At 39.7% G+C, this 27810-nt stretch overlaps 3 protein-coding genes across 6 annotated transcripts in view; 1 reads left to right on the top strand and 2 right to left on the bottom strand.

Moving 5' to 3' along the window:
• The window catches only part of LOC138599358 (proton myo-inositol cotransporter), an 82774-nt gene extending 60927 nt beyond the window's left edge, over positions 1 to 21847 (top strand). For both annotated transcript variants that reach the window (XM_069670992.1, XM_069670991.1), the window contains 6 exons: positions 13879 to 14042; positions 14126 to 14246; positions 16363 to 16488; positions 16696 to 16814; positions 17423 to 17575; positions 18624 to 21847. In XM_069670992.1, the coding sequence (XP_069527093.1) occupies positions 13879 to 14042; positions 14126 to 14246; positions 16363 to 16488; positions 16696 to 16814; positions 17423 to 17575; positions 18624 to 18850 (910 nt within the window). In that variant the 3' untranslated portion in view covers positions 18851 to 21847. The remainder of the gene's footprint in view (positions 1 to 13878; positions 14043 to 14125; positions 14247 to 16362; positions 16489 to 16695; positions 16815 to 17422; positions 17576 to 18623) is intronic.
• On the bottom strand, positions 20717 to 23542 carry LOC138599359 (uncharacterized). The gene is made up of 3 exons (XM_069670993.1): positions 23354 to 23542; positions 22357 to 23065; positions 20717 to 22215 (listed from the first exon to the last, which is right to left on the bottom strand). The coding sequence occupies exons 1-3, from the start codon at positions 23420 to 23422 to the stop codon at positions 22019 to 22021; spliced, it is 975 nt and encodes a 324-aa protein (XP_069527094.1). The 5' UTR covers positions 23423 to 23542; the 3' UTR covers positions 20717 to 22018.
• Positions 23543 to 23806: 264 nt separating this feature from the next.
• Positions 23807 to 27481, bottom strand: LOC138599686 (regulator of DNA class I crossover intermediates 1). Of its 3 annotated transcripts, none has more exons than XR_011308726.1 (10): positions 27302 to 27481; positions 27178 to 27217; positions 26924 to 27071; positions 26441 to 26573; positions 26083 to 26140; positions 25093 to 25438; positions 24374 to 24501; positions 24116 to 24282; positions 23970 to 24050; positions 23807 to 23864 (listed from the first exon to the last, which is right to left on the bottom strand). XR_011308726.1 is itself a non-coding variant. In XM_069671441.1 (6 exons), the coding sequence occupies exons 1-6, from the start codon at positions 27322 to 27324 to the stop codon at positions 25280 to 25282; spliced, it is 561 nt and encodes a 186-aa protein (XP_069527542.1). In that variant the 5' UTR covers positions 27325 to 27481; the 3' UTR covers positions 25027 to 25279. The 3 variants fall into 3 exon arrangements, 1 of the variants encoding a protein (XP_069527542.1); XR_011308725.1 differs by having other exon boundaries at positions 23970 to 24039; XM_069671441.1 differs by lacking the exons at positions 23807 to 23864; positions 23970 to 24050; positions 24116 to 24282; positions 24374 to 24501 and having other exon boundaries at positions 25027 to 25438.
• Positions 27482 to 27810: the final 329 nt, after the last annotated feature.

Genomic DNA, 27810 nt, shown 5'->3' with positions numbered 1-27810 from the left:
GTTGCATTTATGTTGCACCTTTTTAGTTTATATCTGTTGATGAAAGCCTGCTAAGTGAATGAATTGTAGAGGGAATATGTTTTTCTTATGCTCTGACGCCTGCTTGTCATTTTGGCTGACTATTATACTGTTATACTGTATATACTGTGATGTTTCGTTCCATCTCAGATGGAATTTAATTAATTTGAGTGGTTAAAAAATGTGGGTCGCGATTCGTCATTAACGAGGTGGTAGGTCCTGAGGCTAGACCTGTAGAGAACCACTGGTTTAGACCATCAAATAATCATAACTGATGGTTTCAGCTGGATAATTCTACTGGATAATAAGGTCACTACAAAGGAGGAAAGGGAACAGGCTGATTTAGCCTTCCATGCTCTAAGCTTAACATTTGCTATTGTCATCTATTATCTATCCGAGCTTGAACCAAAAGATGTTCTGCCCTGTCATCCTGCAGGCCATCCCAAAGCTCCCATTTCTGCTCCAGGGAGCAAGGAGAGATATCGCAGAGATTTGGCAAAGCTATCTGTCAAAAAACATTTCTCCATAAAGAATCACCCAGTTTCACCAAAATCAGAGACTAGTTGTCTGGGTTTTCATACAAGTTTTAAAGTCATGTCTTTGGTCTGATAATAGTAAAGTAAATTTATCAAATGCAGTGCCTAGTCACTCTCTCCTGTTGAAAATAAAGCTGTTCCATTACCAGGGTGAAAAATGCCTTGCAACCCCAGCTGCCTCCCCAGTTTTGGATGATCAAATTATTGAACATCGTCCAAAAAAAATTTGTATATGTGAGGCTGTTCTGAAATTTAGAAGAGTGAAACTCTGATGTCTGAGTGCAAGTAAATGCAGCAAAAGATGATGCCGCTTCTTGCACCTTGACACTCGACGTGGGGCTGCCTGTGTGAAGCTGGGACTCATGTAAGGCAAATGGCGGATCATGTCGTTGAGTGTTATTTTGCCTTATGGCGGTAATCTAAAATAGAAATCTTCAAATCTCATGAAGAGTCTCAAATAAGTTTTATTGAAGCCAGCGGATTTTCCAAGCAAATACTGACGTGATTGTTTTGCGATCAAATCAGCATATTCATACATTTCCACCGACCCCTAAAGTTGTAATTAAAGATCTTCTCTACATCAGCCCCTGGTTCCACTTAGTGCCCCCTACAGCCTACAGGCTTGATATGCCGTTTTTTATGTTGAATTTGTTTTCATAGAGCCACACCGCTCTCAAAAAGCAATAGGTTGCTTCCTGATGACACACTTATTAATGATTTATGTGTTTACTAATCTAATACTTACAGAAACGGTAGGATTGGCTTCGGGGCTTGTTGCCTGCAGCAGATCTAATTGTTTTTGCATCACATGGTATGTATGTACTGAAATCTGCAGAATAATAAGCTGCATGACAGACATGTGAGGACATACAAATGGTCACACAGCTATTCCTTACAACAGGTTGATTTGAGCTCATATGTCAGGCACACTCTCTCTGGACTCTGGTTGTTATATGAATAACCTCCCCGCCCTCAAACTCACACACACAAGGGCTTGTGAGTGAAGCCTGTGTGATGAGAGATGTGTTTGTCAATAATACATCTAGTCGGCTTGTTTTTCTGCCTGCATGAGTTTGTGTCCCTGAATGCTTCCCCTCCTGACTGTCTGATATTGGATGGATGGGTGTATAGATTACAAAGACAAATAAATGGATGCATTCTGTGATTGCACTACTGAGTTTTCTATATCCTCCTTTCCCTCCCTGTTTGTGAGTCACAAATATGGAAAAATGTGGTACAGCAGTGTATTAAATTAGATATCATCCCTCCCCATTAGCTACTGGATCATTTTGATTCAATTAGCCACATAATCTAGCATGTAAAGGTCACTGTGGGCTTGTGGGGACTGCTATGTGTGTGTGTGTGTATGTGTGTTTGTATCTTGTCAGGGTGGGTCAGTGGACTGTGATGACAAAGCGGTGGGGGAAAGAGGGGACAGAAGATGGAGAGAGACAAATTGAGCAGGAGATGAGAGGAAAAACAGACGGATACGGAGAGAAGAAGATGGCAGAGGAAGAGCTGACATTGATGGAGAGGAGGTGGAAGACAGGCAGAGGAAGGATGAGAGACTGATGAGGGAGGTCACAAAAAGGGACAAGAAATAGAGAGTACAAGTATAGAAGTGTGGATTTTAACTACATCACAGTTGCATGACTTCATATTACCACAACTAAGCGTCAAAATTTTCCACGTTTGGCTTTAAAGTAATAATCTCGAAGATTTTTTATTTAAATAAATGTCCGTTAGTCTCTATCTATCACCGAATGAAGTAACACAATGGTGATTTATGCTATGGCCCACTGACGAAAGCCTTCGCATTCAGTATTACAGACTGGCTGTCTGGTGGGACTTTGCTGGAAAAAATCACAAGCGGCGCCCAGTTAGTGACGTGTTTTCTATCACCCAGTAGTGGTTGGTCTGCCAGAGAGAGTAGGCGGAGCTAAGCGGCTGCTTTTCTGTTTTCTGTAGATGTTGCGAGTAAACCGTAATCTGCTATGGCTGAACAAACAAAGAAAAGATCGATGACTACAGATACAACTTCAACAATAAGTGAAAATCCAAACAAAAAGAAACAAAATCCAAACAAAAAAGGAAAGCGACCATCAGCGAGGAGAATCAAGGGTAACAACTGTTACAACCAGAGCCAACGTGGACGTCACACATGCAACACTGTTTGGATATCTGGGAAGTGTGCTCCTGCAATTACCGTTTATCGCCATAGGTGCCGCCAAAGACAACAAATATGAAATCTTTGAGGTTACAACTATAATCTCCTTGACTACCTCTGAGCCACTTGTTGGAAACCATCTTTTTCTGACGTTAAAGCTTCAAAATTCGTAAGTGGGATAATTTTCATCCTGTGTGCTTTAGGAAAAAAAGCTCTTCAAAGATTTAATGAGGAGGGAAACAAAATGTTAACTAAATGCTAAGAAACTATTTAATAAAAACAAAAAACACAACAAAAACTACAAAAAAAATGTAATTTAGACTGTATTTAAACAGAAATGAAAGCAAATTACTTTTCAATGTATTTTCATTTCAGTCAAGCCCCTCTCGATTTTAAATCTAGCCTGGTAATCAGCAAGGGCCTAGCCAAGCCAATAGGGGTAACTTCTTAGATTAGTTTGCTTAATACCAAACAACACTGTAAGCTGACATCATACCAGGATATTGCTCATTTTCTTTGTCTGTGCTTTGTTTAACGAGACATCTGCATCCCATGGAACAGTTTTCAATTTGTTAATCTGATGGAAGTAGCTTTTTGCATCACAGTCAGCGTAAACTAGCATCTGGAAGCACCTAGTTGCTATTATAAGTCATGCTTAGGACCTTAGACTGTGTAGGCCTGGGAAAAGCAGTATGCTATTATTCCAATTATATTATTTAGAGCACCAAATAAAAATTTGGCGTTAATTAGCTGTAATATGATGAATACAAAGATATGATATGATATGATATGATATGATATGATATGATATGATATGATATGAAGAGTGTGTTTTGTTGACAGTGGCCAGTTGGCCCTCACAGTTGGTCACACAGACAAATGTCACGTTGGAAATGTCACAAAACGCTGCTTTTTACATGCTCACTCTGCTGGCAACCCCGCCAGGAGCTAGCAGAGCCCAGTCTGTTGTGTGTGTTTGTGTTTTGTGCACATGTTGAAAGGAACGCCAAAATCTACAATGTAGCAATATTAACCAATAACAATTTCTGCAGCACTGTTTTTTATTCGGGCATCACCCTCATGTGAGGAAATTGTAAACAATAAGATGAACGAGTCTCAAAAGTCACAAAAGTACTAAATTCTCTAGTCGGTGATCTCGGTCTGTTGCTTTAAAGAATACAGAGGACATTGATTCTAAATGACTAAATAGACATTAATAAAAAAAAAAGTGGATGTAATGGAGAGAATGTATGAAATAAATTTTATTATGTGGCACCTTAGGAAGTAAAAAGAAAATTTAAGAAAGACATCTATAAAAAAGGTGAAGGCACAGAAAAAACCAGTGCTATTAACACTACAATATTTGTTTCATTGTGTTTGTTTGAATGTTTTCAAGCATTCATAAGCAGCTTAATCAAGCAGCTTAATCATTCCAACCTCATCCACTGTCTCCAATGGAGGAGCACCAAGATCCTCTTTAATGAGAAATATTCTAATTTGCCCTCTAATCAAATGCACACAAACACATCACAGACATACACATACTCATTTCAACACAAACATCTCATTTGCTTAACAGCATGCATTTGTAAAGCATGCATATTCTGTAGATGAGATGGCATTTAATATGTATAATCCAAGTTAAAATAAATTCTGATACTAGAGCAAGTCTTTTATAATACAGAAAGCAGTGCTTATCAGAGAGAACTGAAAGAGAAATGAAGAACACATAAAAAGACTGATCCTCGTTTTGAGTTATTTTCTATTCACCCACACAGGCAGACCTCCTATCTGTACTTCAGCTGTGAACAGACTATGCTCTGAAAAGGTCTCTAATTCAAAAGGATGATTAGCTAAAAAAGCTAAAGAAAAATCTAATCTTAGATAACCTTAGATATGTAATATAACATTTTCTTATAATGCACAAGTATAATGTGCTTTCCACATGAAAAATATATATGCTACTAATAAGAAAAATGTCTACAATGACAGACTTCTGTCAGTTTTGTGGCGTTTAAGTAGATGCATAAGATCAGCGGTTGGATCGTGTCTCCTGCAGTGCTGCATGTGGAAGGGTCCTTGGGCAATATACTAAATGTAAATGTAATTAGATTAATTCCTGATTGACAGTTTGGCATTTTGCATTGCAGCCTCTTCCATCAGTCTATGAATGTGTGTGTGAAAGGGTGAATGTGACAGTTTAAGGGTTTGACCGGTCGGAAGACTAGAAATGCCTTATACTGTATAAGTGTAGTTCATTTACCATTCTTACTGCTGTCCTGTGCACTTCTTCACCCACATCTGTGCAAATCTCCAGGAGGCAACCCCTGGTTAGATTACAGAGTTGAACAGCAGGCTGTTCAGCACTGAGACTCTATTGTCACAGAGCAAGAACTCTGACAGTGAAAGTATATTTCTGATTTTATTGTGGTTTGCACCATTGACTTTGAGGTGCTTAAATTCAAAATATCTTTGAAAAATCCCCCTTATCCCTTCTTACAAATAGCACCCTGATGTCAGTCAACGCGTAAAAGATGCAGGTATTAATAAATTAGAATTCTGTCAAAACAAAAAGACCTTCTGTTTGCTTAAGCATGTCCAAAATGTTGTTCTTGCTGAGTTCAAGGTCACTAAACTGCATTTTTTTATAAGAATGATAATAATTTAAAGGATGCTTGCAGCGTTGACCCCTATCTAATAAACTGTCTGCAAACTATTCCTTTTCTGGATTAAAGGGTAGAAGAGGATTAGAGAAAAATGGATGGTACAACACAGCAAAGCCTCCTCCATTTCATACTGTCCACCTCTCCATTTCCCCAAAGGTCAGAACTGTCAAAACAATGATAGTAGGCCGGTGTGAAAACGTGTAGGTCAAAGTTTACCCAAGTCGTACAAAAACAAGTTACTTTTGCACAAAGTTTTGCAGTACTAAATGTTTGATCTTGCCTTAAAGCTGTAATTTGTTACCCTGAACAGGTGCTACAAAGCTAAGCGAAGGAGATGTCAATCAACAGTCTGGACACACCCACACAGTTCTGGGAAGAGGTTTAAAAATAATGGAACACACGATGCACCATCGATGTGCAGGTCCTGGACCTGGACCTTATTATGTTTGCAATATTTCATCACTTAAGTCTCCACAGAGCTCTATGTGCCTCCTGCTAACAGTTAGAGCAGTAATCTACGTAAACCCAAAAATAATCACAGTCACAGGTCTGGTTATGGTGCCTCATAATTGTTGCCTTGTGTTTTGTTGATGTCACGTCTTGGGGGTCAGCCAGGCAGAGCAAAGTGTTCATTCTGTGATGATAGACATCTGCAGATGCTACACTTTGTGCTTTGGGTGTGTGTGTGTGTTTGTAGTGCTGAATCAGTACATCCAATCTGCATTGTACCTTTGGGCTGAGCGTGTCTGTTCCAGAGCATGAATGTGACGCAACTCTCATATGCATTCACATGAAAAATAGGCCAGTTCCCTTGAGAATCCCTTTCTCTTTCACTCTGTTTCTTTCTCTCCACCACATCTTTTCCTGTCTGTCCATTACTTTTTATTTTTTCCCACCCACGTCCCTCCTTCTTTATTTACTTTAACCATTCATTCTTCTTTTCGCCTTTCGATCCTTTTCTCACTTACTTCCTGCTCTCTCTCTCCCTCTACCTCCTTCTGCTTCTCTGCTCTCACACCTTGTCACGTAGTCTCTTACTCAGTGAGCTGGTAACTCACTCACACACAAGCGCTTGCTCGTTCATTTGCACCCACTCACTCACTACCCTCCCACTTGCACACATACACTTAAACGGGTTTGCTTGCCCGATCTCCCTCTTTCTCACTTTTGCCATACAGTGGATTCTTCTCTCTGTCGCCGACAACCTCTGAATCCATACTATTAAGTTACATAATTAGATCAGTGCTTTGTCAATTAGTAGCACTCTGTTGGAGCTTTCCATCTTGTAGACAAGAAAATTCTACCTTGTAGTTATCCTTCACACCCTCACACACGTGCAAGCTTGTGATCACTCATCATTAACTGCTCCAGCAGCATCATGACCTTCTCTTTTAGCCAGGTGGCTTCCTTTGTTTTCACTGGAGTTAAAAATGTTTCTCGGTACAATTTGAAGTACTTTTCCAGTAATTTTGCAGCAGTATGTTACAATAATCATTATAGTACAAGACATCTTGTTTACTTACCAGGTACGAGAGAAACAAAATGAGAACCAAATCGAGTTTCTATCCATTTCTATTCGGATTACACGCGCATTTTGAGAAATGAAAAAAGGCCTGAAAACCATGGAGAAAAAAATATTAATTTGCATTCACTGTTATATGAATTCTAGGCATTGTTGCTTCAAGATAAACAGCTGGTGGCGTTAATCCTTCATTCAATTAAAAATGAAACCATTGCAGAAGGAGATGGATGTATCAGTCAGGAACACTCTCGTCATAGATGTAACCATTTATTACCAAATTGAAATACAGTTATGCTTGGCGCTGATGGCTCTGCTCTTATGTTGCTCCGTGGGGTATCGGAGCGGCATGCTACGGCCTTCCAGGGAGCGCAACGTAAACCTCCCCTTGGGCATACAGAGTGGGCAAAAGGCTTCAGACCAGAAAGGAGGAGGCTTAGGTGGTGCAGCAGCAGCAGCGGTGTGTGTGCAGCATTAGTGTAGCAGGGATGATGGAGAAGGAAGTTGCATTTGAATGGACTGCCTTTTTGTGAGAAGCGGCTGTGATTGGTGTGTTACTGATAGAAATGATGATTCAATCAGGAGGCTGTCAGCTGATTTAAGCCCCGCCTACTCCCCAAACAAAGTATTCAGAGCCATGTAGACAGAGAGTCGCGTCAGTGGAGGTCTAATATGCTCCATGATCTGCCATTGCGATGTCGCAACTCTTTCTCTCTAGGCTCTGAAAGTACCGTCACTCACTCATCAGTCAGTTACTCAGTCAGTCAGTCACATACAGACCCATGTGCAGGGCTGACCCATGCGGTCAGCCAAAAATGTCTCATCAGTCTGAAAGGTGGCAAAGCATCCTCGAAGTATACTTTGGAAAGCAATTTGTAAAAATGTAACGTACATGTTATTTGAGCTAATTCAAAGACAACTGTGTGGTCTTTTAAAACCACATGTGGTGTCCTCCCAAGAGTCAGCAGCCTCCAAGACGATCCACTAATGTGCAAGTAAATGTCAACAATGAGTCAGGCCTACCGCTTCCTCTCACCACCACCCATAAGAACAGTGGGGAGCGATTGAATGCAAGAGGGAGATAGGAGTGTTTTACTCATCTGCTGTATCTCCTGTGCAAGAGGAAAATGACAATTACTAACCACCTCTACAAATAATGCAATATTTCTCTGGGGTCTTGTTCAGGGGTTGGATTTATCCAGCCTCTTGTGGATAGGTGTAAATGACTACCTGACAAGTTGGTGACATGCGATAGAAGAACTTAAATGAAAGCATAAAAATATCTATGGAGCGTGTTTATGCATTTGTGCAGATATTCTCTTCCACCTGTCACTTTCTTCACGCATTTGCTCCCTACAGCTCTAACGATCTCAGTACCTCCCTTTTGCTGCTGTCATCTTCTCGTGTCTCTCTTTTCCCTCTTTCCCAATCCATCTGTCTAATTCCCTAGCTGGTGTCTGGGTTGTCCTTTCATGTACTGAATGTGAAGTTGGGAATAGAAGCGTGACAGGGGTGTGGATCCATGTTTCCATTTTCATAGTGGGGTCAGGGCCAGATCACACCTTTCTGTGTTTGTTTCGCACTGACGCTCCACAGGGTCGCTTATGTAAAACACAGTGGGTGTGTTGGTGCATGAAGGTGTGTCTGTGTGTTTGTGGGAGAGAGAAAGATGACGTCTCTTTTGCTTAATTTGTGTGTGCAAGAGATAGAGTAAGGTCGAAACTAAGGATCATATTCATTACTGCCCAAACTACCAATTATTTTCAGTGACTAAAACATTAATTCTTTGGTGTGTAAAATGTCAAAATCTGTGATTAATGGCTCATCATAATTACCCAGGGAACATATTCCAATAGCTTCTTTTGTCCGGTCAACTGTCCAAAACCCAAAGACTCTTCATTAACTATCATAGTCAACAAGGAAAAGCAGGAAATCCTTACAGTCATAAGGCTAAAACCTGCAAACATCTTTGCTTGAAAAATGACTTAAACAACTAATCCAATTATTATTCTGTCCGTTATCTATATCGTTTATCCTGTTCAGGGGGCTGCAGCCAATCCCAGCTGTCATTGGGCAAGAGGCGGGGTACACCCTGGACTGATCGCCAGTCAATCACAGGGATGACACACAGAGTCAGACAACCTTTCACACTCACACCCACACCTAGGGGCAATTTAGAGTCACCAATTAACCAGATGAGGATGTCTTTGGACTGTGGGACCCGGAGGGAACCCACGCATGCACGGGGAGAACATGCAAACTCCACACAGAAATGCCCACTTCGTCCAAACTAGGGTTCGAACTAGGAACCTTCTAGCTGTGAGGTAACAGCGCTAACAACTGCCCAATTGTGCAGCCTTGAAACAATTAATAGACAATCAAATTAGTTGCAGATTATTTGAACTTAATTGATAGCTTGACTATTTTTTGCAGTTCTAAAAAAGATTGTAAAGCTCCCCTCAACCTCTTCCATTTATGCTTTTATTTTCATCAAACTAAAGTGATGACTCCAATACAATTTGGTCATTATGGATTATTACCTAGACATGGTTCTGACCTTTGAACATGCAATGTATAGATCTTCTTACTTGTCTTCTTAATAATCGTAGCTCTTTGGACTATTTTAAAGAGAGTATAAAATACATTTGTCCATACTGGTTTAATGTTTAATGTAGGCTTGTAGTTTTTAGTTTAATATTTAACATTTAATGCTTGCATATAGAGAGCAAAGTTAAACTGGAGTCAAATTCCTTGTATGTGTACGTACCAATAAAGCTGATTCTGATTCTGATTTTTCATTCTGAAAATAACAAATGTATGCCTATAAGCTATTTGCAGCTGTAACTGAGTTTACTGAGTGTAACTGTGAAATTGGCGGAGCTAGAAGCTTGGAACCGTGGTGGTAGATGGACTTCCTCAGACACCTGCTTCTCCCATTTCCATTTCGAGTATATTGTTACTGTTTTAAAAAGATCTTGCCCTTTTCACGCACTCACATTTGTAATGGTTGAAGGGTGTTTTTAGGTTGATTGTAAAAGACTGCTCTGGGTCTTAGAAGATCAAAATGATAAGCAAAGAATATACATATAGTTGTACATTGTATCAGACATCTGGAAGTGCCTTGGAGGTCAGTTTCATTCATGTTCTGCTCGACTGCGGACGATTGTTTCTTGTCACTTTGTAATGTTTTTTCATAGTTGACAAGTTGTGGGTGTTTCAGACTGAGAGTTGTCTAGCCTGTTCAGGCTTACAGCACTGCACAAAATAACATGAATCTTTTACCAGAATTCAATATCATACGAAAAGATCTCAAAAACAAAATGACACAAGTAGTTCTCACTTATTGCCGGTTTATGTCAGTACAGTTAGGATGTAAGTTTTATTTCCAATATTAAACACACATTAGTGTCAGTCGGATTTATTCCATTCTCAATTAAAGAAGTTGTCCCACTGAAGTGAACATTTTTAAGCAAGAAATACAAGCAAAACTTAACTCCCGGAATACATTTTGTGTACCACAATGTTCTGTGTGTACCCATTATCATGATGCATCCTCATCTTGTCTCAGTTTGTCTCCAAATATTTTCCCGTTGACGCTGTGAGATGATGAGCAGGAAAGCATAACCAAACCTAATGCTTTTGCAGATCTGTGAGGGGACATGAGGAATTCAGACAAGCAGAAATTAAACTGCACACGGTTATATTTTGAAGGTTTTGCAGGTTTATTTTGCTCCAGCAACTCGTTTTCCTGCAACTAGAATAACAGTGTAAGGCTTTTTACAGGAGGACTCAGAGTATACAATGGTGAAGAGGATGGATAACCACAGTTATTGGAAATTAGACAGGCTGGAGTTCAACCTTTGAGTGTGCATTTAGGGGTTTTACAATATACAGTTCTTGGCTCAGTAGTGAGGAGTATGATACCTTTATTTCTTCAGGCTGTTATTCAGAGTAGTTTTTAAGTCAGAACATAGTGTTTTTTGTGTGTGTGTGTGTGTGTGTGTGTGTGTTGCAGTCAGTAAAATGCAGGCTGGGCGTTGAACACAGCACGCTGCACTGTTAAGACCAGAAATAGAGCTTTTACTCCCGCTGCTGCTATAACCAACTCATTTCTTCTTTGAGTGTGTTTTTCAGTGCGTCCACGGCATGGGTTCACACTTGTGTCCGCTCAGCACATGCATTTGCTGTTATGTATCAAAGTTTTCAGATGACTAATAAGGCTGTCTGTAGCTTATATTACCTGCAAAAACTTATGAGTGCATATCAAGCTTTTTAAACACATTTTCATGCCATCATTTTTTTTTCTCCTGTTCTTTCTCTCCATGGAAGCCTTGGCAAATAAAGTAAAGTTATTATGTAAATCCCTCAAATGAATGTCTTTGTTTTTGGAAAGAGAGTGAGCAATAGGGAGATCATTCTTTTGAAGAGATGAAAAGCAGGATGCTAATTCTGAGCAGCCTGTAGAGACACAGAGAGGCACACAATGCGGGAGACTTTTTATTTTGGCTTTTTCTTTAATGAGTAATACCTCCCTTGTTTTTCTGTTGCATTCTCTAAAGCTTTTTTTTATCTACTGTATGTGTTTGTATAAGCTTGTGTGCATGTGTATATACCTCTAGGGGTGATAATGTGTTTTTTTCCCCTCATTCAAGCACATAATTTCCATAATCATACTTTAAATAGAATCTTGTAGGTGTTTTTGTGTTGCCATCTTGTATGTTTTTCCCTCTGACATACTACTCATTAAATTATAATTAAAGTGGAAAACGGGCCCCATGCAGGTGTCTGTATTGACCACGGCCTGTTTAGCGCCTTGTTGATGATGATTGCAGGTAATCTGCCAACATGGAGCCACATGGTGCCAGGGTTGCAAGAATAAATATACTTAATGAGAACAGAGCCAGAGATGGAGAAAGAGCTGTTAAAAGTGATTGGTGATGGGCTATTTATAGCTGATCGGAACTGTCTCCAGATGAGTACCTGGCACTCAAGTTGTGAGCCAGTGGTGGGGATAGAGCGGTTGGCTATCACGAGGAGAGGTTATCATTGGTTTGTTTACTTCTCTTGACAACGTTTTGCATCTATACAATATTATTTAAGATGTGTATTATTACTGCAAACCCTTTAAAGTCATGAGGATAACTCTGATTTATTAGAATTTGCCTTTTTTCTTGTAGTCTTGGCCAAAGTTTTTATCAGTTATGAAATATACCAACATCCTAACATTAAATTGTGTGCACACATTTTTTTATGAGCAAAGAAGAGTTATTCAAGACTATTTGAGGTGGCGAGGGCTGGCTGGAGCTTTATCTGATTGGCCAAATTGTGTCAAGGTCAAGTGGCCCGTGGCAGTAAACCAAATAATTTATTCAGAACAGCGATGTCACAAGGTAACAGACACCCCCCTAGTGGTCAATTGCAGATGCCAATGGTTGAATGGCTGATGATTGTGTGGACTGAGAAGCAACATTATGGTGATTAGATCTGTACACAATGCTGTCCAGGACACCGCCTCATAGATCTAAGACGGTGTCAGTTCCCAAGATGTGGCCACTGATGTCTGAGTGGGCAGTGTAAACTGCTACAGTGGGAGATCCTTTGTTTAGACCTTGCGCAATCCTTTGTTTATCACTGTAGCAGACAAAAACTGTGCTGAGCAACTAAAGCTCTGTGTTTGCCCCACAGTACAGCCTCAACACTAGACAAAGCAATTTAGCCCTATCTTTGAATCTAAGGGATGAATGGTAAAGTATGGAGCTCTGTGGCCAGATGAACTGGGGCACAAGACCTTTGGTGGAAGGGAAATTTTGGCCACGACGACATGCCAGATCCGTTTGTCTTCAAGGCACACAGAACTTGTGGAGAATACAAAGCGTTGAGTTTACTAGCATGTGTGGCTGCTATAACTGCCAAGTGAAATTTCAATTTTTCACTGACTTATTTCTCTGGGTCACCCATGCGAAAGGCTCAAAGGGTGACCTGCATGAGGCTTGCGGGACTGGCTGTAGGTCCCATGCTGCACCACGCTTTGCCCTGTGGGAACCAGGGTACTGTCACCCATAACTGTCACCTAGCAATCGCACCAAATGACCTTCCATCAATGAAAAGGAAAACAGATGTTAAACTTTGCTGTCCAGCTGGGACAGGAAGTCCATTCTCGATGACAAGGGGCCATTAGAAAGACCCTGTGATTTGAGCCTTTGTGGTTGGTAAAGCGTCTCTCGAAAGTGAGGCGATGGTGTCTGTCAAAAAACAAAACACTCACAGGTCCAGAGTGTGCCCTAAAAAATGTTTGCTTCAGTGCACTGATCCCAAATCATCTGCACCACCTGAGGGTACAACCTTTATTCCCAGGGGGCAGCCTTGGGTGTGAAAGTTAATCTGCCACCTGGTTTGCTATACCTCAGAGGTTCATCTCCCACAAGGAGACCAGCGTTTGCAAGCCCATTTTCATAGTCTTTGCACCTCTTTCAGGGATACCAGTGACCTGGTACATCGTTGATGGTTGATATGAAACACAGTTGAGGTGTTGGGTGTTAAAATGAGCACATGCATGCATTTGAGAAAAGCCAACATTTATGAATAAACTCAGAACTCTCAGGGATGTGTTGCTCTCTGATCATAATGACAGTAACAAATTGCCACATCTGGATGTACAGGTGGCCTACCCCTCACACACAGGGCTTTGTATACAAATACAGTATATGTTTACTGTGAAAAATAACCCGTTGGTTCATCTGACATCTTTCTTGTTGAACTATTGGACATAGTTACCATGTTTCTAAATCTTAGTTGAGATTTGTTTTCATAACTGATAAAACTACAAGAATGAGAACCAAGTTTTTATTCACCAGAATTATTTTCTTGGACTCTTTGTTTGGTATTGAAAGCCATTTACCAGGAATTAAGGAATTGTTTAAATGTCACAATGACACTCAATTGTTTATTTTCCGCTGTCCTTCTGTGCCACAGGTACTACAGCGCCACCATCCTGCAGATGTCAGGGGTGCGGGACGACAGGCTAGCAATCTGGCTGGCTGGACTCACCACTCTGACCAACTTCCTGTTTACCCTGCTGGGAGTTTGGCTTGTAGATAGAGTGGGGCGCAGGAAGCTCACCTTGGGCAGTATAATAGGTGAGTGACTTAAAATTCACAAGAAGACATTTTTCTACAGATCCTTGTGTTCATTTCTACATGTTTACAAATATTTTTGACAGGTACTTGTTTGAGTTTGAGTCTGTTGGCCATTGGTTTCCTGATGTCTGCCCAGTACAGTCCTCCTGTCACCTTCCATCCATTAGACCCATCTATGGCCAACACTACCTGCTCCAAATACCAGTGAGTAAATAATTCCACCTCCGTTTTATTCCAAGTACCATTCATTAACCTACAATAGCTGCTGAGAAAATCTATTGCATGAAATAATCCTTCATCACTTCCTTTTATTACCAACCATAAGCAAAGCATACAGGGCAGTTAAAGCACAATTATCCCACATATCCCCATGTTATAATCCTAATAGGTACAGTTTAAATTGATTGGTTTGAGCCCTGAAACTCCCACTGCAAGTTGCTATCCAAAACATACACAGGGAAAAGGCTTTGCTGTATGTAGATACTTGTTAGATCAAGGACTATAGCCTCTTTATATGGGGCTCCTGCTCACCCACTGAGCTAAACCAGCGCCCTGACATTTGAGATGCTTTGTAATTATACTAAAGGAGGAAGTTTGGGGGGATTTAAAGATTGCTCTGCTGTTTTATTCTCTTGTCAAACAGCTCTTCTTTAGGGTTGAAGTTAGTGTCATTATTCACCTTTTGTCACATTAATCGCAGGTATAGATAAACTACTACTCTCCTTTGTAAAGCACTCCATTTTGTGCAATGCCAGAATATCAATCCAGGCTGTAGGAAAACACTCCCACCAAAGCTGCTTAGAAGCATAATACATTTGTGTTGAATTTACTCCAAGTTTTCACACTTACTGTACATAACTTTATGTATTTCAATGTAGCAATCAAAATCAAAATTGTGGTGGTAGCATACATATGCTAAGTTGTTAAAGTCAGAGTTGTTTCCTTTACTCAGCAGGAATAATGGTTCATTCGGAGGGTACATATTGAATATGCATGTGTATTAGAGAAGGCCTTAGTTAAATGCATTTGCGTGAGTGTTTCATGAATAACACTATAAAGATACTGTGTAAATATTGTCTGTATGACTTTATCATCTCGAAAGCCTTATGACTTAATCAGATACAATTCTGTTCATAGTCTCCACTGGCAACAAAGGGCAAACACACACACACACACACACAGAGAACCTTAGTGTGTTTTCATGTAAGCCAAAGATCAGATGACTCTCTGTCCCAATTTATTCTCCGTTACACAGACACAAGAGGAAACTCATGTGTAACGATGGTCTTTCATCATAACAACAAACAGAGCCTAATGGACTCGCTGCCCAGCACCCACACACATGCCACCACACACACATACACAAACACAGTGGTAATTTGAAGAGATGAGTGCTTTTACCACACTGTAGTGGCTTTATTGAGTTCACTTTACTTCATATGAGCCCAAACATCCCATCGCTGACCACTGCAGCGTCATAGGACCACCAGAGCCACACCAGACCTCTCTTTAAACTGACTATTTGGTTGATTGATAACAGTAACGTCATTAATAGCTTGGCAACCTAAAATTCTTGATTTCCGACAGGGGTAGACAAAAGCAGGCATTTAATTCCTAGCCAGCGGAAAACAACTTTGCCAAATGAAACATTAACTGCCTCTAGATTTTAAGTAATCGCTTTCTACTTCACTAGCTCCATGAATTGGATGGAAATGCATCTCAGGCTGGAACATTTCCATGTATCTGTGTTGTACATGCAAATGATGTTCAGTTAATATTAAGTGATAAGGCTGAGGCTAAAGAAAGTCATAGCCAGCAATTAATTTTTTTATATAGTATACAAATTTCAACACAAACTGTATTCTCGAAATTGTATTTGAAGCTTTGCTGTTTCAGGTCTTTTCTCACCTTCCCACAGTATTTACTTTTGCTTCCCTCTGGTATTGATACAGGGTTTTATTTTAGCTTGCGTGTAATTAGAGAAAGGTGTCCTACAAACAGGGAGTCTGCAGACTCCATAAATAGACCTCTGACACAAAACACACAATCCATGCACATCTCACAAGCATTATAACAACAACCGGATGACAGTGCATGGAAAGCATATTGTGCTCTTGTAAAAATGTCATTTGTCAGTTAGTCTGCGTTAAAAACATTTTACATGTAGATTGCTAATCACGTATCCGTCTCTTGCACATGGCGAGATGTACTTTTTATTAACAAAGACATAACAGATAAGACAGAGCTACCATGCACCATGATTGATTGTGTTAACTGAAATTATAGCTAATGTTTATCGTGTCTGCCGTTTGGCTTGCAGGCTGTGCGAGCCCTGCATGCTGGACCCGAGATGTGGTTTCTGTTACCGTGAGAATGGCTCAGCGCTCCTCACCTCCTCCTGTGTTCCAGTCAATAAGGCCACCACTGAGCAGGCAGCATGGGGCAGGTGAGTCACAGGAAGCTGTGTGAGTATGTGAATGTGTTATAGGATACAGCAGAGGGGGGCTATACTGTAGTGGAAGAACCTTTTTAAGCATAGGTTTAGAGTATGTATTTATGCATGTATTATTTGAAATGACACCTTTCCTCTTAAATTGACTTCCGATGTCAAGAGTGACCAAAAAGCCTTAATGACTGTGCCTCCCTCTTCCAGATGCTCCAACTCCAGCCTGATGAGAGATCAGACCTACTGGGCCTACAACTACTGCCCTACTTCCTACTCCTGGCTGGTTTTACTGGGTCTGGTGCTCTACCTGGCTGCTTTTGCTCCAGGTAAGAGTTAAAACTTCAGCCATGCCAATATGTTTTTTATAATGTTTGGACATTTCAAATCAGGTTTTGTTTTTATAACTATTATAAAATTAACATCAGCTATTGTTTGCTGTGAGAGTAATTTACTTTAAAGCAACATTATGCAAGTTGATATGGGAGGTTCTTCCATTTGTAAGTTTTCCACAATCTTTCTCAGCAAATGAAGCTTTCCCAGCTGTCATGGAATTGTATATTTTAAAATCTCCATGTTGGCTTAAATGTTGAGATGGAAAGTTCTTCATGACCTAAAAAAAAACAGCACGTCTTCTATGTTCTCTAAAATGCTGAGAAGAAAGTGGAACATTTATCTGTGATCTACAGCTTTGAACAACCTTCATCTGCTGAAGAAGATCCAAGAGCTTTTGAATAGACTATATGATAGAGCCCCTAGAATGTCTGCAGCCGCTAAGTCGTCTTTACAATGTTTTTAGTGTCGAGGCAATGCATATTGAACTTTGAATGTTCCACTCACATAAAGGACACATGAACAATTTTTTAGGCCAAGTGTGAACCATATGGAATGTGATCCCAGTGATTCTGTTCAAACTGGTCTCCATCTCCCCTTAAAGGTATGGGACCAATGCCATGGACCATCAACTCTGAGATCTACCCTCTGTGGGCGAGGAGCACAGGGAACGCCTGTGCAGCTGGAGTTAACTGGACCTTCAACATCCTGGTGTCTCTCACCTTCCTCCACATGGCACAATACTTCACCTACTATGGTCAGTTTCTAGGCTGCAGATTAGTTTCTTTAGAGCTTTTATTCTTAGCAGGGGAATGCTATCGTGATTAATTCTATAAACCCAGTCAAGCTGAAGCATGTAATTTTAATCAGGCTAAACTCTACTGTCAGAAACAATTACTTCCAATAATAAATGCTGTCAGTCATCATCCAATTTTATCAATCCCCATGAAGCCCCACCACCATCATCAGATCTTGTACACTATGCACTCATCCTTTCCAGCAAGGATGTAACACATGACTGAAACCCCAAGGTGTTGCCAACCTTTTTACCCCCAACCCTCTTCCATACCTCCTCAGTCAATGTGCTTCAACAGCAGGTTTCTCCTCAGACAGGAAGGAACTGACCTTTTGTAGAGCTTGCAATCGATCCAACAGGGGTTATTGTGGAGTCATCCTGAGATGCGTCGGGTTAATTATCAGTTTGAGTTGGTCATACATTCATCTAGTGTAAAAGAGTATTCACCATCAATTCAAAACAGTGTCAAAGCTGAAGTAACATAATGATTTTGTAAAAGCAATGGTCTTTGTAGTTAGCATAATGCACACTTGACTGTAGCTTTAAAATGTCATTCTGCTATGACAAGGAGAAAATAGAGATCACAGGGGCCAGGAAATTTCATTTAACCTCTGTCAGTATGTTTCTGTATGAATTCTTGTTTCTAGGTACATTTCATTCTCTGTGCGTAGTATATCATTCTCCTTCTAACCTTGCCGTAATGCCATGTGGACAGGGGTGTATTACTTAGTGTGGTGACAAGCAGCTTGAAAGCTATATTTCAATCTGGTAAAACATTTTCATTCGTCAGTGCACGCTTGTCCATAGAAGTTTGCAGGCACTCAACATCCAATAAAAGCTGCCCTCAGGATCTGCTGTCACCACCAGTGTTTCGTTTTCTTTTGATAAATGAGAACAAGAATACTTGTAAATAACAAGTGACACAGCTCTCAAAAACTGCAACAGTGTGTTCCCTGTTTGTGGGTGGCTGTCCTTAGTGACAGTGTGCTCTTTTGTCTCATCTCCCCAGGCGCCTTCTTCCTTTACTCCAGCTTGGCTTTGCTGGGTTTCGTCTTCATCTATGGCTGCCTGCCGGAGACTAAAGGCAGGCGGCTGGAGGAAATCGAGGCACTGTTTGAAAACCAGCTTTGTTCCTGCGGCGCCTCTGATTCGGACGAGGGACGGCAGGTGGAATACATCCGAGTCAAAGGTTCAAACTACCATCTATCAGACAACGACGCATCTGACGTGGACTAATGAGAGTTTGAGTGTTGGTAAAGTTCATTTGGTGTTTTGTTAACTTCGGTGATCACTAAAAAATGCAGAGCAGTTGTGTCTGTCTGATTTTCCTTTTTTTCCTGTGTGAGCTGGGGACCCACTAAACTTTGAGGGAAATAATCACTGTTTTAAAGGCCTTTTGAACATTTCAGAAATGTGAGTGAGTTCTCTTTTAATTCAGGAATCCAAAATCAATGACAGGGAGCAGTTAAGCAGTTTCACTATGAATATTTTATTTTCCCCTATTCTCTAAATTAAGGAAATGACTCCATATTTGGCGTCAGTGGTCAACCATTCACCCCAATTATCTCAGTTGTGATAGGCTAAAACATTTCGACACATAATTGAAATAACAGTGACTTCTTTGTGGACACTTGGACAGGAAACATAACTGTTGAACACACACTGTATGTACAAAATATAATGGACACTTCCCTCTCTTGTGAAGTTCATTGATGATGATGTACTTTACAATGATTGATTGATGATGCTATACATACAGCTAACAGTTAAAACATGACACAGCCGCCCTACAGCATTATGTCAGAATAAGTTTCCATTGATAAGTCTATTTAAAAAGTTCAGTAAATGTAATCTTGAAAACCAGGTTTGTGCTTTCACTGTTGACACAACAGCCATTGTAAGTTATTGTTGATCTAAAGTACCATTATGCCTTTCTATATAAAACACATCTCAGTTAAATGTTCTTGTAGCGTAGCACTCTAACGTCAGTTCGTCATCTGACGAAAGTCCTACTTTGTGGTTGTTCTGATATTTTTTATGAAAAGCAAACACCAGAGATGTACAGTATATTGTTCAAGTTAAGGAAACCTGTATTGTTAGTTGGTGCCTAAACAAAATCACTCACCAATCTAGTAGCATTGAAAGGAATATGTTCGTTGCTTTGCTTTATTTATTATTTCAACAATATTTGTACTTTTTATGTCAGCTTTGCAACAAATTATTCTTAAATAGCTTTTTGAGGTTTAGACCTCTAACCCAAAATATGAGTTTTTAACATAATACTATGGAGAGTACACTGTTGTGTCACTCTGTCATTAGATTGCCAAGACCTACACCACAAACCCATGTTAAACACCTCTGTACGTTATGAACCATTGATGGTTGGTGGTTGTAATTGCAGGATATTATGCCAGTAATGTCCAGCTAAGAAAGGGTTTACTTAAACCTTTTTTTCTGATTAAGACTTGTATTTTAAGTATTTCATTATACCTTGAACATAATTATATTAGTGCCTGTGTATTGTGAAGGTGCCTAATGGCTGTTTTTGAGTCCAAATCCCTGAAGTGGATGTATTCTGTCATGTTATGTATGTTATGACAATTAGGTCTACATAGCTGTTTATTTATTTGATCTGTACATAATTGCATTTCACCTGTGATGAAATATTATTTTTTTTACTATCATTTAGATTTTTGTCTTCCTCCATAGCCTTATGTACAAAAAGCAGAGCATATCTTTAATGTGGTTCTCTTGTGAAACGTCAAGGAGTAGGCTTCAACGTAATTTGCAATGTTGTTTTGTAAAATTGTAAAACTATATAAGGTAACACCTGTTAGTCAATTACACATTTGTGTAGCAAAAACTGTTTGAAAGAAGACTACTAAGTAACTTTGTGTAACAATACAGAATAGGTAAATAAGGCCTTATCTGAGCTGTTACTGTGTCCAATGAACAGGTTTCTCCAACAGATCATGTCCAGTGTAGGACAGATCTTTGTTTTTGGCACATAGGTCCTAACCAATTATGAATTCTTGGGATATGATAACAATGTTTAATAAACTTTTCAAATAAGAAGCTGTTCATCAAATGTAGTGAGCTGTCAAAGTTAAATGAAGTATTTGCATCAAGTATTGTGATATTTTTTGCTTTATCAAGCCAGGGTCACATTAACATATGGATGCCTATGAAAATGGTTAATCAGTATAATTAATAACCCATTGCTCTTGTAGACTGCTACACTGTTATAAATGTCATACAAACACCCACATTAGAAAACCATATAACTTTCCTTTAAACAAACACATGCCCCTTATTTAAAATCATTACATTTTGTCACTGCTGGTCACTTTCTGTAGCATGCTTTTCAGTTACAAGCAGTCGTTGGTTTTTATTCATATCAATAAGCAATGAAAATTAACTTGCACAGACTTTTACCTTGATTTTAAATGCGTGCAAAAGTATTTTGAAGTTAAAATAATGCAGGACAAGAAATAAAAAAGTGGCATTGTAAACTTTAGAAAATGATCAGCAACAATGTGAAGCATCTATGATTTGTAGTTTGGGGACTTAAACATGCAAAACTTCCCATGCTTAAAGAATTTTTGAAAACTAGTCTGATATATCCAAGTCATCCATCAGAGAAAGGCGACAAATGTTTCCTACATTATCAATTACAGTTATCCTTCAATTTCCTGAAATGAGCTTGTTAACCTTCCTTTACAAGAAGAGACTAGTTTAAAAGTGGAGGAAACTAGCTAGCTATAATCCAAAACGGGTAGGTGTTGTTTTATCTGTTAGACTTAATTTGGTCCAGGAGGAGTCCACATAAAACCAACACAAACAAGTTTTGTACTGAAAGTATTTTTACAGCTAAAACACTGATGGTGTAATGAAACTTGTGTTGACAAAATATTTAAGATGATTGTTTCAAGCTGCTCCTTATTCAAAGATGATGTGCTTCTTGGCCGTTAACATACAGATGTGTGATTACTGGCCTCTACCACAGAGGAGATATTCAATGTGTAGTTATGGTGAAATGGTTGCAATTTTTTTTTATGTGAGCCAACTATGTGTGTTTCTACAGTTTACCAGGAATTACAAAAATACTAGTAAAAAATGTGTATAGTATATTTGATTAATGTTCAAGCTGTAAATGTTTTGCTAGAGTTTATATTCTAAATTAAAAAAAACTTGAATATGTATATTGGGAAAGAAATAAACTTATGAATCACAGTAACACTTCAGGGCTTTATTTTACTGTGTCTCTATTATAAAACTCTACTACAATTTGAATGTTTTTTTTGCGTAAAACTAACTTAGATAATACTTTGAATCTCAGAAACATCAGCAGAAAAGGCATGTTTTTGTTCTGCCTCCCTCCACCTTGCTTCATTACTGCCTTCCTCAATGTTCCTCCTCCTTCCTGTGCTTGAGCAGGAGTAAAATGTCAGCTATTTCCTGAAGTGTTTCGGTCTCTTCTGAGAGTCTGTTAACCCTGGTGGTAGATGTGACCTCCTCCCTCACTTCATTTGATGGGTCTTTCATCAGACGGCCATTTTCTTCTCGCCCTCTTTCATCTCTGCCCTCTCTATTCTCCTTACCTAAATCAGTGAGTTTAGAAGAGAACATGAAAATTCAACAAAATACCCAGGTTCCATTCCAGTCTTTGAAATTTACAATTTTTAACACAGAATCTTTCACATTTCTCGATTTACACACTTATTTTCACTTTAATGTCATACCTCTGCCATCAGTCATCCTCAGGGCATCTACAAAGGGGTGTATGGGTCTCTGTAGGATCCCTTTTCTATTACTGTTTTTAGCAGGGAATGTGTTTAGAATCATTTTGCCAGAACTAGCCCTAGATTTTTTCTTGTTCCAGGGCGTGTGCTTTCCTCCAATCCTCACATTGCCTGATGATGGTGTGTGTGTATTTGGCTTTGCAGTAGCCTCAGTCTGCCTCCCCGTGGCTGGCTGCTGTACTGACACATCTAAAGGTGGAAGGCATGACTTTAATCCACTGGCTATGGTTGCACCGCGTGCGACAAAGCTGCACTGAGTCGAGGCATCGCGTGTTTCAGTTGTGGGTTTGTCGCCAGTTTGGGTTCCAGCATCTCGAGTTGCATTAGAGGTTTTTGTACATTTGCACTGCTTGGAGCTCTGAGTTTGAGCCGGAGCTCGAGGAGTTTCAAACTGAACTGTGCTGTTTCCTGTCTGATGGCTTTTACAGCTTAGTGCTTTATCTGGGCAGGCCACATTCTGCACTGCAACTTCCTGGTCATCTCTGGAGTTCATTTTGGGTTTAAGGAGGGGGGTGAGAAGCCTTGGTTTGGTGAGTTTTTGTTTTGGATTTCCCTGTGAGCCCTGGCTTAGATTTTGGATATCTGCACAACAGGTTTGGTCCATACATGAAGAGGGAGTCTGGAGACATGGCTGACAGCATTTTTCATCCTAAATCACAATTAGAAAAAAGAAGGAAACAGTGGTAACTGATGTTTGGTGATGTAAAAAGAAATGTATTTGCATAATCAATAATCAGTTTGGGGCAATCCAGTGCATCATCCTAAAAGTAATTTAAGCACTGTGTAAAGAACATATCCCATCCTCCAGTCTACATTTCCCTTAATATTTCGCTGACGGCTGTGGATTGACGGATCATTTTGTTAATGTGTTTTGCAATCACATTGACTCTTGCAATCACAGTACAACAGCAGGAATGGTTAAAAGACTGTAACTTACATCATCTGAGTCTGAACTGAGGTAACCTCTTGCACAAGGGTAACTTGCAGAAAAGTCACAGCTACTCATGGGGCCATTGTTGTGTTCAAGACAAGCTGTCGGATAAAAAAAAACTATGCAATTGATTGTCCCTTCTCCAGTATGTACACAATAAATAGGTAGCTTAATTGATGATGCTTGAGACACTTACAACAGTTCCTGTCAGTGCAGTTGTAAAGCTGTGAATAAAAAATAATGAACATGTGCAACTGCTCACATCGAAAATGCCATTGCCTTGTGTACACCTCTATCATAATTCACAACTCCTAAATACTACATTAAATAGCTGATGAGAATAAAAAAGAATGTAACATATCCTTTTTTGTAGTTTCATGTCTCATCATTAAATGTAATAATAATAATAAATGTAATAATGCAATAAAAAAAGGTTGTACACATGTAAAGTACATACAGAATGTATTGTATGTGGTAGCTTACCTCCACTTCCATGTACTGTGAGTCAGGGACGATTCTGGCAGTAAAAAAAAAAGACAATCCATAATTTAAACATCCTCAAAGCATATTAGGAATAAATGATGAAAAGGATATTTTATAATGCTCTTGTATTAACACCTACTGTGGTGATGATTTGACAGGTGGTTCATCTCTGAGATATATCTTTGAATTCCCTCTCCCATCATGAGACGCTGAAATCAAACTATAATCTTAAAATGAACAAAACAATTCTAAAATGGTTCTGTGAATGTTTCAAGCAATATTCACCTTCTGTTTCACATTCGTCTGTGCTGAAGCCCCTGAAGACGTCTTCCTCAAACTGCTGCTCGGTTTCCGACTGGTTAAGAGTGAAATCCAACATGGGCTCTGTGTCCTCTAGTTGTTTGTAAGAGAAGGTAACATCGTGTTCTGCATGGTCTCCGGCCTCTGAGATACTGTGAGAACACACGTGCATTGAAAAGTCACAAAATTACCAGTTAATTTAAGGATAGAATATAATCCCTCAATTTTTGGTGTTGATCTCACTCTGGGTCTGGACATCCAAACAGAACTTGGGCTGCAGTAGGTGTCTCAAGTTGATAGAGGGGTGGGTTTGATCCATATGACCAGGGGATACTGTCTGTCATACCTCTGGGCTGGGAGAAAGGCTGAAACTAGCAAAGTAAATTCAGATATGATATCACAGTAGCATCACATTTCAAAAGCTTCACAAAGCTCATGCAAAGCTTCAAGCCATAGGTGCTTTATTCTGTGGATTTCAAACACAGTAGTTATCTGTCAGACAGAGACAAATAAGACCTATGAAGCTAGTGGCTACATGTGAGTCCAATGTCACCTTGCCTGTATAATAACTGCAAATGTAACCATGGCATAATATGGTGGTATTAATGGGTATTAATATTTCTTAATATATATATTTTTGTCAGAGTAACTGACTGAGTGAGTGAGTGAGTGAGTGACAGTACTTTCAGAGCCGTAGAGAGAGAGTTGCGACATCGCAATGGCGGATCATGGAGCATATTGGACCTCCACTGATGCAACTCTCTGTCTATACGGCTCTGGATACTTTGTTCAGGGAGTAGGCGGGGCTGCTTCTCCACTGCTCGTCAAGTCCTCACCTATGTCCGCAGTGCGCACCTGCTTTCCAACACATTGTCATCGGCCTCAGGACAGCCCACAAAAGTGCACACTGACCTGATGCGGTCAGCCAATACTAGGTTTTGACCTAATCTTGTTTAAACTACCTTGGTTTGCTCCATCCCTGAGGTGTCCCATGGAGGAGGGGAGCAGTGGGGAAGTATTTGTGCCTGTGTCTGGTTTCTCCGCTGCAGAGGGAATATTCCTGAGGGGACCACGTTCATTTTGCCTCAATTAACTGATTGTTTAAACAATACTCATGTGGAGAAAAATGTCCAGTTACCATTGTATAATTTAGTTCATGAGAGTTTGTTCATCAAAATACATTGCAACACAACCTTGGCCTGAGGAAGCCGATGAGATGGAGGAGAAGGGGCTGAGGGGGTCAGTTATGGGCTGCAGGTAGTCAGAGGCACTGTTGTCTGAGAAAGCTGACTCCAGCACTGGTGACAACTAGGGGGGGAAGAGGGGGGAAAGAGTAGGTGACTTTTCATCTACAGGGTCCTAACTGTAGAAAGTAAATATGAAGTAAATGTAGCCTCTATGTTTTGAGAGTCAAGCCAACTTTGGAAGCGACTTAACCTGCATTTAACCAGCATTTAAAATGGCCAGCAAGTGGTTGCAAAAAGTCCAATTTAACGAAACCAGATGACCCTACTTCTTACTTGACTTATCACCTCAATTAACACTTTCCTAATGAGTTTGTGGCCTCATTTGGTAGTGTCTTCCTTAATAGAGCATAATGTTCATTTCTTAAATTATGGTCCCTTTTAGAGTAAAACTGATGATAAAGCAGGGTATGCTTAAGGCTGTTGCTACATGTGATTGATGAGTCGCTGCCACAGCCATTCATGACAGAGATGTTGCAATGCATATCAACCCTGACATATAAATATTGTTGATCTTAGCTCCATAAAAAAAAGAAGGCAAAGGCCAAAATACCATCGGTAGTCCACAAACAACTGGGTGATGTCATAGTGGCATCATCCACCTCTAATTTACAATCTAAGGTCCTAACATTTGTTCATGATCAGCAATTTTTTCTGAGATAGAAAAATGGAAAAAGTAAAATATGAATAGCTGGATGGGTGACTAACCTGTCGACACTTGAACCCTTGTGGAATAACATGCTTTCCCTTTCTTGTTCCTTGAACGCTAGAGATTGACGAAGAATAGATCAAATGAATGTTGCAGGATTGCACTCTATGAAAATGTATACAGTGGTATTTCAGGAGGTGATAGCTAATGTTTGGGTTCCATGGTACTTTTATAGCTGAAAAGCCAACGGCTGGATCTTGAATGCATAGGCTGGAGGTTGGCTTTAGCACTTGAATAATGCCAGACTAAGTGTTGTAAGTTGTAGTTGTAAGTATCTACCACTCTCAACAGCAAAACTTTGATCAATATGCTAGTCCTGTGTATAGTTGCGTTTTGAAAGACCACAATTTACTGTACCTGCACTGAGGCTGGCTCTCAACAAGATTCAGCTGCGATGGAGAGCAGGGGCTCATTGGGAGAACCAGTGACTCATTTCTCTTATGCTTGGATCCTCCTTTATAGCTGCCAAGAGTTGCCACTTTAGGAGGATCTGAAACACAAAGACATTTCATCCTTTGCCATACTGAAGGATTTATGAACATACGCGTTATGGGTAGAAAAACTGGGTAGAAAGTATTCATATTTGGGAAACATCACTTCCATGTACTGTGTTTGAGTCTGATACATTTCACTTAAAAAATATCCTGAATATATAATATTATAACATAACTAGATTTATTCCATTTCAGTTAATTCAATTAGTAGATACAGATAGTATAAGTGAATGTCACCATTATTGTCCTCAACTGATGTAGTATATCCTTTCAGTGATTTCCGTAACCTAATAACCATAGTAACTCATAATATACATGTATTTATCTGCTCATATTTACCTCTCACCTTTATTTTCTTTCTTAGCAGCAATCTGGTTGACAATGAACAAAGTCACCAGGTCCATACTAGCAGAGGTGGTGACTCGAGGTGTTGCTGGCAGAGCAATACCCAAGTTTTTCAGTTTCTGTTGCATTTTTGTCTTTTCAAAGAATTCCTGGGAAAAGGATAACACCAGCACATTGAACGCAAATAAGATTATAGCCCTTACTTGTAATGAAAAGTAATGGAATATAATACTATATATATATATATTGTCTTACCCTTTGCTTCTTTGCATCATTTTTCATCACTAACCGATTCCTGCAAAGATCCAGTATAATAATGTTAACGTTATCTAGTTCAGCTAACTTTAGCTTCTAACGATAATTTTCATCCCTCTCTTACCTTGAACCACCAACCCAATTCATTTTCAACGGCGGTAACGTTCACTATCAGATAAGTAATTAATATAATCTTCAGATTCAGAGTACACCGGTAACGTTTTTGAGATCAATGTTGTGCTATTTAGCTTAAATATGTAGGTGCGCGAGGAACAACCATTATCCTTTCACGCGACCCTTAGAAATGTTCATAAACGGATGTCTTTTGTCAATAGTCTAAAAGCTGGCAGCGGTTAACGTTGCTTACGTACAAAATTAAGACATATTACAAAAAATGTTCCGTCTATTTTTAGTATCTGCGTGACATACTTTGGCATTAACCGAAATAACATGGAAACTACAGAGACAAATTTGTTACTGTACGTCCACCACGCAACCAATCGTGTTGTGCCGGGGGCGCGACCAATGAAGCAGCGACTGTCAAAGCGTCGAGCGGAAATAAGTAGCGTCAAGTTAGCGGTAAGCGGAAATAAGTCAGGAATCAAGTTAAAAAAATAAAACAAGAAACTTGCC

The sequence above is a fragment of the Semicossyphus pulcher genome, unplaced genomic scaffold, assembly GCF_022749685.1.
Source record: "Semicossyphus pulcher isolate SPU_LCO1_2020_fin unplaced genomic scaffold, fSemPul1.0.p SCAF_20, whole genome shotgun sequence".
NCBI classification, from domain to species: Eukaryota; Metazoa; Chordata; class Actinopteri; order Labriformes; family Labridae; genus Semicossyphus; species Semicossyphus pulcher.
Note: the sequence above shows the minus strand (reverse complement) of the source record. Positions and strands in the feature narration are given on the sequence as shown.

What these genes read in the sequence shown, in the direction of transcription:
- LOC138599359 (XM_069670993.1), bottom strand. Translation starts at nt 23,422, where the DNA reads ATGAGTAGCTGTGACTTTTCTGCAAGTTACCCTTGTGCAAGAGGTTAC. An exon ending in TCAGTTCAGACTCAGATGAT is followed by an intron (nt 23,066 to 23,353) that starts GTAAGTTACAGT and finishes ATTGTGATTTAG; the next exon opens with GATGAAAAATGCTGTCAGCC. An exon ending in GAGGATGACTGATGGCAGAG is followed by an intron (nt 22,216 to 22,356) that starts GTATGACATTAA and finishes TCACTGATTTAG; the next exon opens with GTAAGGAGAATAGAGAGGGC.
- LOC138599686 (XM_069671441.1), bottom strand. Translation starts at nt 27,324, where the DNA reads ATGAATTGGGTTGGTGGTTCAAG. An exon ending in AATTGGGTTGGTGGTTCAAG is followed by an intron (nt 27,218 to 27,301) that starts GTAAGAGAGGGA and finishes GGATCTTTGCAG; the next exon opens with GAATCGGTTAGTGATGAAAA. An exon ending in AAGGGTTCAAGTGTCGACAG is followed by an intron (nt 25,439 to 26,082) that starts GTTAGTCACCCA and finishes TTCCCCCCCTAG; the next exon opens with TTGTCACCAGTGCTGGAGTC.